This window comes from Balaenoptera physalus (genome assembly GCF_965194825.1).
Source record: "Balaenoptera physalus genome assembly, chromosome: 1".
NCBI classification, from domain to species: Eukaryota; Metazoa; Chordata; class Mammalia; order Artiodactyla; family Balaenopteridae; genus Balaenoptera; species Balaenoptera physalus.
This window is the reverse complement of record NC_138882.1, coordinates 45075842-45090430: the sequence shown is the minus strand read 5'-3', so window position 1 is coordinate 45090430 and position 14589 is coordinate 45075842. Positions and strand designations below refer to the sequence as shown.

The window sequence follows — 14589 nt, the reverse complement described above, 5'->3', positions numbered from 1 at the left end:
CTGTACCATTTTGTTCATAACTTATTTCTCTTCTTTTTTCATATTGAAGGAGGTAAATGGAGCTTGCTTATTTTTTCTTCTTTAATACTGCTTTATATATTTGTTTGAGGCTCTTTCTCTTTTCTCACTTTTTTTAAGATAACAGGAATTATTGAATTTTATTTGACTGTGGTTATTAAGTCTCCTAGGTCTGTGACATAAATGTTAGTTTGGGAAAAAGATTAGAAAAACTCTTATTAAATATGGGTAAAGTGCCAAAAATTGGGGATACACTTTTTTGTTGTTTATGATATTGAATTTAAATGCCACATTGCTGATACTTAGGGATTTTTAATATTTCAGTATACTAGGTAGAAAAAAGTCGACTTGAGGGAGTTTGAGATGGCATTATATTTGAATGATACCCATGTTGTGTTTCTTTTAAGAATGGACTTATACATTGGGCCAAGCAAATAGAAAATAGTATTTATTTGATTAATGGACAAGTTAAAGATGAAGATTGTGACCTATTAGAAGGACAGGTGAGTTAAGAGAAAATCATCTTTCTTATGAAATTATTTGTGCTTAAGGAAAAATAAAAGATGACTTATCTTTAGTTCTTTAGGCCTTGCCTTCATGAAAACAATTCATCTACTTTTTATTTCTAAGGTCTTTTAAACTAAAGCGCAAATGTTTTTCTCAGAAAATGATACGAGATTATTTCTTAAATCATAGGAATTTTGAAACCTAAAGGAGAGAGTGTCATCTAAATAACATCTAATTTCTACAGTGTAAACTGCTTGCTTAAAACTAAAGTCATGTTCTGCCCTAATAACAGTTTAAAAACTAAATTTGGCCATTTTATAAGAGGGGTCTATATGGGCTTCTAAAATATCTTTGATTTGAGGAGGAACTTTGGTGATCTCTCCCTTTAGAGCAGGGATCAGTGAACTTAATGTAAAAAACCAAACAGTAAATATTTTAGGCTTTGCAGGCCATGTGTTCTCTCTTACAACTATTCAGCTCTGCTGTTGTAGCATGAAAGCAGCCATAGACAATATGTAAATGACTGATCTTGGTTGTGTTCCAGTAAAGCCTTATTTATGAAGACTGGTGGCAGTCTGAATTTGACCCATAGGCCATAGTTTGCCGATCCTTGCTTTAGGGGAATAAAAGTAGGAGATTAATGGTTTTTAAGAGTGCACGTTAATTGATGTAGACTACACAAAGTTACACATCTATAGAAAAAGCTAAAATAAGACAAATAATAAGACCTGTTTTCCCTCTGAGTTACTTAGTGTATGTCGGATAGTCCCTAAATTGTCTTTTATGTTCCACTCCAACCTCAACAATCTAATTTTTTAAATTTTTGTGTTGTTTCAGAAAAAATCTTCTAGAGGAAATACTCAAGCAGCTAATCATTCTTTTGATGTCAGAGTGCTAACACAGTTGGTAAATATTTTAACATACTCCTTATCTAAAATTAAAATACAGTATTTCTTAGAATAAGCTTAATGAAATTGTTTCTGTTTTTATGGTTATTGTTAGAGAGTCAAAGAATTTTAGAGACGTAAAGGACTATAAAAAATGTTCAGTTCTAAGAAAGTTATTCCCAAGATACATTATTTTAATAAAATCTATTTGGGTCTATTGTCTCAAGCCTATTAAAATTTTAACATCAAGTAGATAGCAATTAGGAAAAAATGTATATATGTATACATACACATATATATGTACACACATATACATGTGTATGATATTTGGTGTTGTAAGTTTTATGAGCAAAGTTGCAATTCTTAACTTAAAAATAAGTGTGCACAGATGTGCCAAGAGTTGTTATATACCTAATTTGAAGCAGATTTATACCTCTGATTTGACAAAACCCACACAGTATTAGCAAGGTTTATGTTTTTATATGGTTGTTTTAAATTACACATCTCTTTTCAGGAATTTAAAGTTGCATAATTATTCCTAAAAGTATGCATACTTTTGATTTTAATCCTGCTGGAAATTATCCTAGAGGCCAGATAGGGTATAAAGAACATCCATGTTTTTAGAAAACTTTTCATTTCAATATACTGAAAATGTTGAAACAGGGAAATACTACCAGGACTTATATATTTTTTTAACTGAATAAAATGACTCAAAAGCAGTTTGTCATATGAGGATGCTTTAATTTCTTCTTTTCCTTTTCTGTGTTTAGCAATAGAACATTACTAAATTGTTGTTGGACTTACGCCACTAAACATTTCTCAGTTTCTCTTCTCAGTATCTTAAAAGTACTTTCAGTCTTTAGTTTTCCTCCTCCTTTTTGATTTTAGAAGTGTTCTTTATTTTAAGGCTATTCTTCTACCTATACGCTTTTTACTAGTTATGCTTATGTGACCTCTCGGTTTATTAAACAATTCAGTTAAAATTATTTTAGTTATAAAATTGCAGTTAGAAGATGTGTAGAGGGTGGGAATATAGAGAGAAGAGTAGAAGATAATATCATGAGATAATTTATTATAATTAATAGTATATGGTATCATATATTTTTGTCAATAATTACACTGGTCAGCCAGCTGGAAACTTTAAAATGACCAATATATAATAAGTAGTCAATAAGTATTTGATGCCACTTTCCTCCCAGTCACCCTTCATCAAGTCTTGTTGATTTTTTCTTTGCAGCATAGCTCCTCTTTTATTTTCCTTATAGTCCCAGTGCCATTAGCCTTACAACATAATTATTTTACCTAGTTTATCACAAGTAACTCTTAACTAGTCTCTCTCCATCTATTCATTCTTGTCCAAAGTGATTCATTCTCCGAAATCCTGATACCTTTATTTGTATATCTCTTGGAATATCTGCCGTATTTCTGATCTATCCTGCATATTACCTCAGATTATCCTTTCTGAATCACAGTTTGCATTCATTCACTGTTCATTTACTTACTAGTTTTTTTTTCAGTTAGTATTTATTAAGTGTGTATAAGGGTTAGACACCGATTGTGTTACTTTCCTTGCTGAAAATTCCTTAATTGCTCTATGTTGACTAGTTAGAAAAGTCTAATTCAAGGCTTTTCATGGCCTCAACATGCCTTTCCGTTATTTTCTAACTTACTATTCTAGAAGTATGCTTTCTATGCCTTCAAAGTTCTGTGTGTTTCCCGAGCTGTCTGTCTTACTAGTGCCATTTTTTTCTCTTATCATCCAGACTGTCAAACTCCTATTCTGTACATGAAGATCTAGCCCAAATGTTACCATTTCGGTAAGGTTTCATTTGGTTGCCATAACCAGAGGGGTCTTTCCTTTTCCAAAATATCATGTCAGCATCACAGAAGTTCCTCCACTTATGAATAGGTTAGATTCTCAAAGTAGCTAGTTTGTTCCTAAGTCCAAAGAAACCAAGGCGAGTTGACCTGTATAGAGCCCAGGTACATTTCCGCCGAAAAGGAGTGAAACAGTCCTTTTATTCTTTAAAAGGTCTTCTCCTTGGTGTGTGTGTGTGTGTGTGTGTGTGTGTGTGTGTGTGTGTAGTCTTTCATATATATAGTCTAGTCCAGTTGGAAAATAATGTTCTAATTTATGCATATATAATATATATGCTATAAATGTGTTATATAATATGTATTGTAAATTAGATATTAAGTATGTAAAATAGAGCATTATTTTTTATAGTAAAGTTCTGTTGAGTGGATGAGGGAAGCCCATTACTCCTCCTCTGCTCCACTTATTGATATATCAGTGATCTCCACAAGTATCATAAGAAGCTTATTCCAAATAGAGTATCAGCATCGCCACCCTTTTGCTTGGTTTGATGATTGACATTTTTGCATGGACCTGGAATCTTCTGGTCTATTTATTTGGTCTGTGACAAATTTTTTACCAAGATCTTGACTGTGTTTAAGTTTAAATTCTTAAAAAAAATTTAGCCTTTGCCTGAATTACATTAGACGTTGACTATTCATGCTCTTTCAGTGGCTACATATTCAAGTCTTTTGATTTCTTCACCATCTGTCCTCATCACTTCCTGACTGTTTCTTACTGCCTAGGCACATGGTTAGTTAGCACTGGTCACGAGTTGTATGATTTGTTTCTGTTCTTCAGAATTGACCCTATTGTTGAATATTTATTTCAGGTACACTTAGAACATATATTTTTACCATGTCTATTTTTTTTTTAATCATAATTTTTGGTTCCAGTGTGATTTTATGGGCCTCTAGTAGTACTTTCAAAGTTTCGATCCTCTCCTTGTTTTGGCACTTATTGAAATGATAAGGTTAAAAATGTCTGTGAAAAAGCTCAAAACCATGCATAAACTAACCCTACTTAGATTAAATAAGAATGGGTCTGTGAGGTGAAAATGACAATCACTGGTATCATTTTCTGGTGACAGGCATAGTTGACTTGCTTTTTTTCTGCTGTGAAGCCTATAACATTACTTTCAGTCTATAAAAGTTATGAGTTAAAAATGTATGAATAAATGTCTATATGTTGCTTGTAATTTTATCATATTTATCACATCCTGCTTTGTATTCCAGTTATTTTTGTGCAAATCTTGCATAGCGTACCTTCTCTTACTAGATCATATCTTCTTTTTACATCTTTTCATCTTAATAGTACTTATCTGCGTAATCTGCAAATAATGTATGTTTAATGAACATATTGAATGAATATTGGTACTTTAGATGGTTATATTAGTAAGAAAAAAATTAGGTGTAGGGTATTTAATTTCAGAGTATGTTCAAAATACTCAGAAAATAACATGTAACTTATAAGGAGAAATATGAAGGCCTTTTAAAAATTTATGGGGAATATTTTCAGACACCTGGTTCAGTTAAAAATTCCTTCTTGCTTCATGAAATGACTCACATATATAATGTTTAAATGTTTCACATAATTAATAGTCATTGGCTATTAGAATCTAAACAGATTTTGTCTTTCAGCTTCTGAATTCAGACCACAGATCCACAGCCACAGTCCAGATCTGCAGTGGCTCTGTAAACCTTAAGGGTGCTGTGAAATGCAGAGCTTATATTCATAGCAATAAACCCAAGGTTAAAGATGCTGTACAGGTAAAAAAAAAAACAAAAAGGAATAACTGGTATATGAAAAACTGAAGCATGTTAACATAATTATTCAAGAATCTTAAAATTTTACCTTTTTTCAATCTCAAATGTCATAATTATTCATTTGATTTTAACTGATAAAAGTCCAGTCTGTTGGGCAGTCCAAATATACCAGGTAATTGGTCCCAAGATTTTCATATGTAGAATGTCTATTTTTATACCTTTTTGAAGTGATTATACAAGTGTATTAAGTGTTCCACAGTTGTAACATATTAGAATATTTGAAATCATTTCTTCTGAGGGAAATTGAACTTTTTAAATAACAGGAAAAGTACACCTGCAAAGAATTATTAGGTATTGTTCTATAATCAATATAATTTAGAAATTTAAAAAATGATGACTGGCACTTTTGTCATAGTTATGCATTTTCTACTTTGGACCACTAGCATTATTTGTTCAGATGCAAAATTTTGTTCATTTATTTGGTTTAAATTTACTGTTTAGATGAAGTCTGGGTAAATTTGCTGTTAAACTATTAATGTGTAGATAAACCTGTTACATAAATGGACAAATGGAATGACGTACTAGTTATTTTAGTGGACATGATTATACAGGGAAGTCATTCATGTGGGGGGTTTTGGTAATAAAATAATGCAAATTTAAAGAAATGGATTTTATTTCTTATTGTGGTTTGTTTTGGTTTTCCATAGGCCATGAAAAGAGATATATTGAATACAGTTGCTGATCGTTGTGAAATACTATTTGAGGATCTGATTTTGAATGAAATTTCAGAAAAAAAAGTTATGAGTATAATATTTAGTACTTTTCTTGCATGTGTTCAATTGATATATTAGGATGTCAAGATATAATAGATAATATCATCTTTTTAACTGCATATATCTTTTTTAAAACAATATGTCATCATTTACTTTTCTTATTGAATGAAAATTTTCAGTTGCCACCTAAAAAAAAGTTTTTGAACACCTTGTAATAGTAAATCTGTCAACATTTAATAATTTCAGGGAGGATTTAAAAAGAAAAATTTTGTGCGAATTTTTGCCAGAATAGATAACCTGTGTTACCTTTTTTTTTTTTTTAAGTTATTTCTGAGATATACATTTTAAAGAAATAACTAGAATTATGACTTATAACATTATACCGGAACATATAAGATTTTTAGAAATTTCATGTAATGTCTGAAACATTTATATTAACATATTTCCATACAAATAACCCAAAGAAAGTTTAGTATTAGTTTTTTTGTTTGTTTGTTTTTTTATACTGCAGGTTCTTGTTAGTCATCAATTTTATACACATCAGTGTATACATGTCAATCTCAATTGCCTAATTCAGCACACCACCATCCCCACCCCACCGTGGTTTTCCCCCCTTGGTGTCCATACGTTTGTTCTCTACATCTGTGTCTCAACTTCTGCCCTGCAAACTGGTTCATCTGTATCATTTTTCTAGGTTCCACATACATGCGTTAATATATGATATTTGTTTTTCTCTTTCTGACTTACTTCACTCTGTATGACAGTCTCTAGATCCATCCACGTCTCCACAAATGACTCAGTTTCGTTCCTTTTTATGGCTGAGTAATATTCCATTTTATATATGTACCACATCTTCTTTATCCATTCGTCTGTCGATGGGCATTTAGGTTGCTTCCATGACCTGGCTATTGTAAATAGTGCTGCAGTGAACATCGGGGTGCATGTGTCTTTTTGAATTATGGTTTTCTCAGGGTATATGCCCAGTAGTGGGATTGCTGGATCATATGGTAATTCTATTTTTAGTTTTTTAAGGAACCTCCATACTGTTCTCCATAGTGGCTGTATCAATTTACATTCCCACCAACAGTGCAAGAGGGTTCCCTTTTCTCTACACCCTCTCCAGCATTTGTTGTTTGTAGATTTTCTGATGATGCCCATTCTAACTGGTGTGAGGTGATACCTCATTGTAGTTTTGATTTGCATTTCTCTAATAATTAGTGATGTTGAGCATCTTTTCATGTGCTTCTTGGCCATCTGTATGTCTTCTTTGGAGAAATGTCTATTTAGGTCTTCTGCCCATTTTTGGATTGGGTTGTTTGTTTCTTTAATATTGAGCTGCATGAGCTGTGGAGATTAATCCTTTGTCCATTGATTCATTTGCGAATATTTTCTCCCATTCTGAGGGTTGTCCTTTCGTCTTGTTTATGGTTTCCTTTGCTGTGCAAAAGCTTTTAAGTTTCATTAGGTCCCATTTGTTTATTTTTGTTTTTATTTCCATTACTCTAGGAGGTGGATCAAAAAAGATCTTGCTGTGATTTATGTCAAAGAGTGTTCTTCCTATGTTTTCCTCTAAGAGTTTTATAGTGTCCAGTCTTACATTTAGGTTTCGAATCCATTTTGAGTTTATTTTTGTGTATGGTGTTAGGGAGTGTTCTAATTTCATTCTTTTACATGTAGCTGTCCAGTTTTCCCAGCACCACTTACTGAAGAGACTGTCTGTGTTACCATTTTAAAGCCATTAATTTATTAGTGTTGACCATTATATATAATAGAGTCTTTAATAGGTGTATATGCAATTGATCTTTCTTTTTCTTTCCAATTTTTTTTTGTGTGTGTGTACTAGTTTATATACTTCTCATCTATTTCTAACAGACTTTACTAGATTTAAAAAAGGCTGAGTCATGGTGTCTTAACCTTTTATAACTATTCCATCTTTTGAGAAACATGAACAATTTATACCTTTTCAGTAATTTGTATTAGAAAAATTTTTTTTTACTCAAAAAGAAAATTATAATATTGAGTATGCTTTTTTTTTAAATTTATTTTTATTTATTTATTTATTTGTTTATTTATTTTTGGCTGTGTTGGGTCTTCGTTTCTGTGTGAGGGCTTTCTCTAGTTGTGGCAAGTGGGGCCCACTCTTCATCGTGGTGCGCGGGCCTCTCACTATCGCGGCCTCTCTTGTTGCAGAGCACAGGCTCCAGACGCGCAGGCTCAGTAGTTGTGGCTCACAGGCCCATTTGCTCCACGGCATGTGGGATCTTCCCAGACCAGGGCTCGAACCCGTGTCCCCTGCATTGGCAGGCAGACTCTAAACCACTGCACCACCAGGGAAGCCCTGAGTATGCTTTTTGAAGCTACACATTTATCTGCCTTTCTACTATTCAGGTGGATTTGCAATTCACGGTTGAATATGTACATAATTGAAACATACATATTAGCTTGTTAAGGGAATATGTTTATTTTTATAGGAGAAAAACATAGCTCCTGTATATAACTAACTTCTTTTAGTTATAATAGCTAGTATATCAGGTTTGGTGGACTGATTATAATCTTTTTTCTATCCCTAGTATGATAGATACCTGGAATTTCCAGATTTAACATCTGCCCTTCATGTACTTCACAAATAACCCTGAAGTTATTATTAGTGGAATAACTCATCCACTAATAATGTATAGTTTTGCTGAGACATGAATTTGAATTTTACATGCAGCAATTGGGTTGAGAGTTTTGTTTTGGGAAGTATGTAAAACCTGGTCACTTAGCCACCCAATTAGTCTAGCAGTCTCATCTCTGTGGCTTTGTTTTTGCTACTTGACTTTGTGTGTGTGATAACTCATGGTATTAAACACTACTTCACTTTCTGAGTAACAGTATGTGTTACAACTGAACTGTGAATTTGAGGATTTTCTGGGACATGGGGATATATCCACCAATAATGCCAAAGATCTGCCTTATCACACACATTAGTTAAATATTCCTTTCCATTACAAATGCTTCATAAAAAGGGTATCAAATGACTGCTCTAGTATTCTATTAAGTGAGTTAGTATTTTGAAATTTTTGCTGCTGTCCAATCAGTAAAATTAATTACTTCTAATAGCAGTTGTTTATACATTAAATTTGATATATTAGAAGTTAATGTTATCATCCAATCTTACATTTTTACAAAATGAAAGAATATTTTCACTGATAATTGAGTGGCCTTTGAGCTTGTGGGAAGAGAGAATAAACAGTGTAGTTTGGTGGAAGGAGCAAAGACTGAAGTTCTTGGGTTCTGTGTCTTCTCTAACACTACTGGAGTGACTTCAGGCGAATAATTTAGCCTGTCTAAGCATCCACTGTCTTATGTGAAAAACAGGGATTATAGTAGCTATTTTTCGAGCCTGTGAGATGAAGAAGATGATGTTTTTAAAGTCCCTAATACAGGTTGGTAGGCCAAGCCCTCATCAAGTAGTAGTGACTATTAAGTTGGAGGTACTGAAGGAAGAGAATTATTTAATGATGGTTGTATTTAAACTTTCTTAACTTTAAGTTTTGTGCAACTTAAACTTTATATTTCAAAAATGAACCAAGTATAAGTATACATTTTTTGAACTGTAGTAAGAGGATAATTATTCCAGCAACATGTTAGTAGATTTTAAGATATCAAGATAAAAAAATATATTGCAAGTATAATAATACGAACATGTAAATTTTGAAGTTGAGTATATATACACCCAATTGTTGGATCTTAAATTTAGTCCTCATTTTACTTAGCTTATCTTTCTTTTTTTTTTTTTTTTAAAAGGAAATAATGACTGTCTTTATTCTCAGGTGACATGATTGTGTACACACAAAATCCAAAAGAATCTTTAAAAATAAAACTACTAGAACTAATAAGTGAATTTACCAAGGTCCCAGGTCAAATATAAGGTCAAAATACATAACTCAATTATATTTCTCTATAGTAAGAAAAAACTGGAAATTTTTTAAAAATTAAATACCATTTATAATAGCATTCAAATAACCATAAAATACTTAGAGATAAATCCTAACAAAATATATATAAGATCTATGTACTGAAAACTACAAAACACTGCCAAGACAAATTAGAAAAGACCTAATAATTGGAGAAAGATGCCATGCTCATGGATTGGAAGACTCAATGTTATTAAGACGTCAGCTTTTTCCAAATTGATCTATAGATTCAACATAATGCAGGTCAAAATCCCAGCAGGACATTTTTTTTTTTTATTCCCTATTCATCATTTTATTGGAAGTCCTTGGTAGTGCAATAAGGAAACAAAATATATACAGATAGGGAAGGAAAAAATAAAACTTTTCAGATAACATGATTGTCTATCTAGAAAAGTCACAAAAAGGATACGAAAAACTCTTTAACTAATAAGTGATCTAGCACGTTCACAGCGTACAAGGTAATTTATAAAAGTCAGTGTTTTCCTATATATGGAAATGAACAATTGGAATATGCAATGAAAAAATAACATATACAATACAATAGGGCCCCGAAAATGAAACACTTATGTATAAATCTAATAAATATACATAGAAACTGTATATGGAAAACTATAAAACTCTGATGTAAGAAATCAAAGATCTAAATGAATGGATAGATATTTCTTGTTCATGGATTGAGAGACTCAATATAGTTAAGATGTCAATTCTTTCCTACTTGATCATAGATTCAATGAAATTCCTATCGAAATCTCAGCAAGTTACTTTATGGATATCAACTAAATGATTCTAAAGTTTGTATGAAGGGGCACAAGACCTAGAATAGCTAACACAATATCATTATTTTTTTTGAATTTTTGAATTTTATTTTATTTATGTTTTTATACAGCAGGTTCTTATTAGTTATCTATTTTGTACATATTAATGTGTATATGTCAATCCCAATCTCCCAATTCATCCCACCACCACCACCCCTCCCCCGCCACTTCCCCCCTTGGTGTCCATACGTTTGTTCTCTACATCTGTGTCTCAATTTCTGCCCTGCAAACCAGTTCATCTGTACCATTTTTCTAGGTTCCACATATATGCGTTAATATACGATATTTGTTTTGCTTATGCTTCTTATATACTGGTAAAATCTTGTAGGTTTGTAATATGGTAAAATCTAGAATGTATGCCATGAAATTAACCTGAACTAGAATATTTTTTGCATGCATAAGGAAGTCTGCAAAGGGCATATTAACATTACATTCTTAATCTTTAAAGTAAACATAATTTTTTAATTCTGGCTATCCAGACGAAAGAACTTAATACTTCAGGTGACAGTAAAAAAATAAATAAATAAATAAAATAAGAACTCCAGTCAGTCCTTTTACTTATTCTGGTCTTCCCCTTTTCTTTCCCTTAACAAGTATTCCATACTTTCTTCATTATTCTCTATCCGCCTGCATTCAGTCCTGCCCAACTTACTCTCAGTAGATGACATACTCATTGTGAAAACTGAGGTCATCAACTATGAAATCTCTTACCTTCTTCCATCCCTACATCCACATCCATCCATACTGCCTGTCCTCTCAGAACATTTATATTCCTCTTTGCCTGTAGTCATGGTTCCACTGTCTGGATCGCGCTTCTCATCCCTTCATGCAAATGTCTGTTTATCTTTCAAGAGTCAGCTCAGATATTGCCTATTCTACAAAATTTTCTATAATATTCCAGTATGAGTTAGGATTCTATACTTAACCAGCAAAATCTCAATTCTTATCATATTGGCTTAACTTTAAATTTTTTTCTCTGTTTTGAACTTATTTAAATAATTTTGAACTAAATACTCTGCTATGGGAATACGCCTAAAGGATTGTTTTTTTGAGTACTTTTTAAGATGTATGGTTTTTTTTTAAAGCTTTCCTCTCCCATTTTAAACCTCAGACCAGCTAGAAAACTTGGTCTTATTTAGATAATAAATGTTTAACTTTAACTTGAAAATTGTAAGCACTTTTTTTTTAATCAGTAATATAAGTTCATTGCAACCAATTCTTTAACATTTGATTTTATAAGCAAGCATATTTGTCTCTTTTTCAGGCAAACCTAGAATTAATGCAGTTTGAAATTGTTTTAAAATTTTGCATGCCAATTACACTTAGGCCACCTTTGAAAGTTTTGAACTTAACCTGTTTTAAGAAACTATGGCCCAAAATAAAATACTATATTCCCAATATCAATGTGTGGACAGTTTACATGCTATAAGACAAATTGCAGTAATATAATTTTACAGCTAGGAGGCAGTCTGGTCAAAGAGTAAAATTCTCCCAGTTCTCATCTGAAAACAATATATTAAGCAGAATCTGGCAGGAATACATATTTAAGTCACGACATTTCCTATGGCACTTAAGGCATTCTTCATTGTCATCTGTTTGTAGTTATATAAAGCTACCACTTGTTTCTTGACAAGGAAAGGTAGGTTACTGTTAAAGTGAGCCCTGGTTTTCTACTTGATCTGTACATTGGTAGCTTTTGAAATCATATCCATTGCTGAAAAAAGTCATTCTTTACACAAAATCTCTATCTTGTTACTTGCATCAGAGTCATGGTTTTGAGCCAAACAATAATTATGTGTTTATGTTAGAAATTGAGCAAAATGTGTGTGTTGAAAGAAGAATGAAATATTCATTATTTACTTAGGTCCAGATTATTTTTTCTAAAAATGATTTAAGGCTATTTACAAAAAGGCATTACAAGTTAAGAAGGTAAAGTAGGTATTAATAATGAGAACAAGGCAAAGGGAAAATGAAAAAGAAAGCAAGATGGAGTTGGTGAGATTAGTACAGAAAATGTGTAACTTAATGTCCTACACATGCTTGATTTAGGGGGCTACATCATGTAAGATGAAGTCAGTGGTGAGATTAATACAGAAATGAATGCTATCATGACCTGTACACTTGATGTAGGTGAGCCACTAATTTGGCTCTATAAACTTGCATGAAAAAGGGAAAGATTGTTCAGAAAATTCAGTACTTGTAAGGTTAAAACAAACAAGAAAAACAACTTCTGAGACCAGGGACAAAATTATCTCCTAGGTATTCCTTCATAGGACAGTGGATAATATAAGAATGTATAATCAACAATGTCTTCACATTGAAGGCAGTGGTGAGTTTATATTTCATGGGAGTATCATTTATGTCCCTTGCAGAGGCCTTAGGTATTGAGTTAAAGAATTCAGTAAGCAATTTTGTGCGAGATCAATTAGAAAATGAAAAGACCTTTTAAGGTTTTATTTCTTTTGGCATATGCTTTCATATACTTATACAGTATTTATCACTGATACGAGTGACAGACCTGTCTAAATATTGATATTGTTTCTTCTCCTTTTAGATTCTGAAAAAGAGTTCCACATCCTCCCTCACCGAGTTTTTGTCCCCATTCCGGGATCCACTGTAATGTTATGTGATTATAAATTTGGTGATGAGTCAGCTGAAGAAATAAGAGACCATTTTATAGAGATGTTAGATCAGATGATTCAAATAGAAGATTTGGAAATTGCAGAGGAAATAAACACAGGTAATTATATGAGGTTATTTAAGAACTATAACTGATTCACTGTGTTATAAAGCAGAAACTAACACACCATTGTAAAGCAATTATACTTCAATAAAGATGTTTAAAAAAAAAAAAAAAAGAACCAGATTAGACTATAGCTGAGGTTACCTATGGGACATCTAGTTTAAGTATCATGTCTTTAGATTTCCTTAAAGCTAGTTCTGTTTGATACTTTCGAGGCATTTAAAAATGTGTCTTTTTTTCTACACAGTATATAAACATGCAGTGTTTTCCTGGAAAATTGTATCAAAATTTAAGATACTTTAGATTTTTCCAAGTCTAGCAAGTAGATCTTCATAAAACAAGTTCAGTCTTAAACAGGTAGAAATATATAGCTTTAAGGGATTTCTTTTATTATAAGAGAAGTTTTCTCAAAATCTGTTATTTTAATTATTTGGTTAAGCATCAAGTTACAGAAGTTTTTTAAACACTCTATTAAACATCTCCATACTATTTGCTATTATTTTCCTATCCCCTTCATTATAATTGGGATACTAAGCTAAAATGGGCAGTTCCAAAAATTAGATCAAGATTATTTTTACAGAGCATAGATTTGCCATACTATGTAATTGTGTAACACATATTCTTCCCCTAACCATTATTTTCATATTTCATCTTACATTTTAAAAGGTTTTTTTGTTTTGCTTTGCTTTGCTTTGTTTTTGTTTCTAGTGAGAGTAGGATATGAAAACGTGTCTATAAATGTGTATGACAGTCTTCCTGAAACATTTTAAAAATAATGTGGTAAAGGTAGTTATTTGCAAGTATCCATAAATATTGAGTATCTAGCCATGTATCAGTCTTGAAATTTCTGATATCATAGTAGAAAGTCTTTAGGTTACTTCTGAATATAAATGTTTATGAAATTTGAATATAACCATTTTTAAGTCCTTTTTCTAATTCTAATTTCTTAGTTATTCTTCTGTTGCTTAACTAATTCCCATTCCCCACAAGAGTAGAGTGATTGAGTCCTGTTGTTTCTATGGTGAATCAAGTAAGTATTTGGTTGGTGAATTTCAAATCTGTCAGTAAAGCCTCAGGTTAGTTGGAGATCACCAGGCTTGTTTTTTCAACAACTCCAAGTTCATATTAATCATGTGGAATAGTAAGTTTGTTTTAAAGGGGAAAAAAAAAACCCCTCGAAATTGCTCAGTAAAAGATGTTAAAGCTGCAGCTATGTTTCAGTGTTCTGAAAACTAATATTTTTAAAGGTATAGCTATAGCATATTC

General features: G+C 32.0%; 1 protein-coding gene across 1 annotated transcript in view; it reads left to right on the top strand.

Annotated features, from left to right (window-relative positions):
• Window positions 1–14589, top strand: part of ODR4 (odr-4 GPCR localization factor homolog) — a 42261-nt gene that overhangs the window by 14437 nt on the left and 13235 nt on the right. The window contains 5 exon segments of the mRNA XM_082473808.1: window positions 426–521; window positions 1363–1431; window positions 4908–5036; window positions 5741–5849; window positions 13135–13320. Of these exon segments, the coding sequence (XP_082329934.1) occupies window positions 426–521; window positions 1363–1431; window positions 4908–5036; window positions 5741–5849; window positions 13135–13320 (589 nt within the window).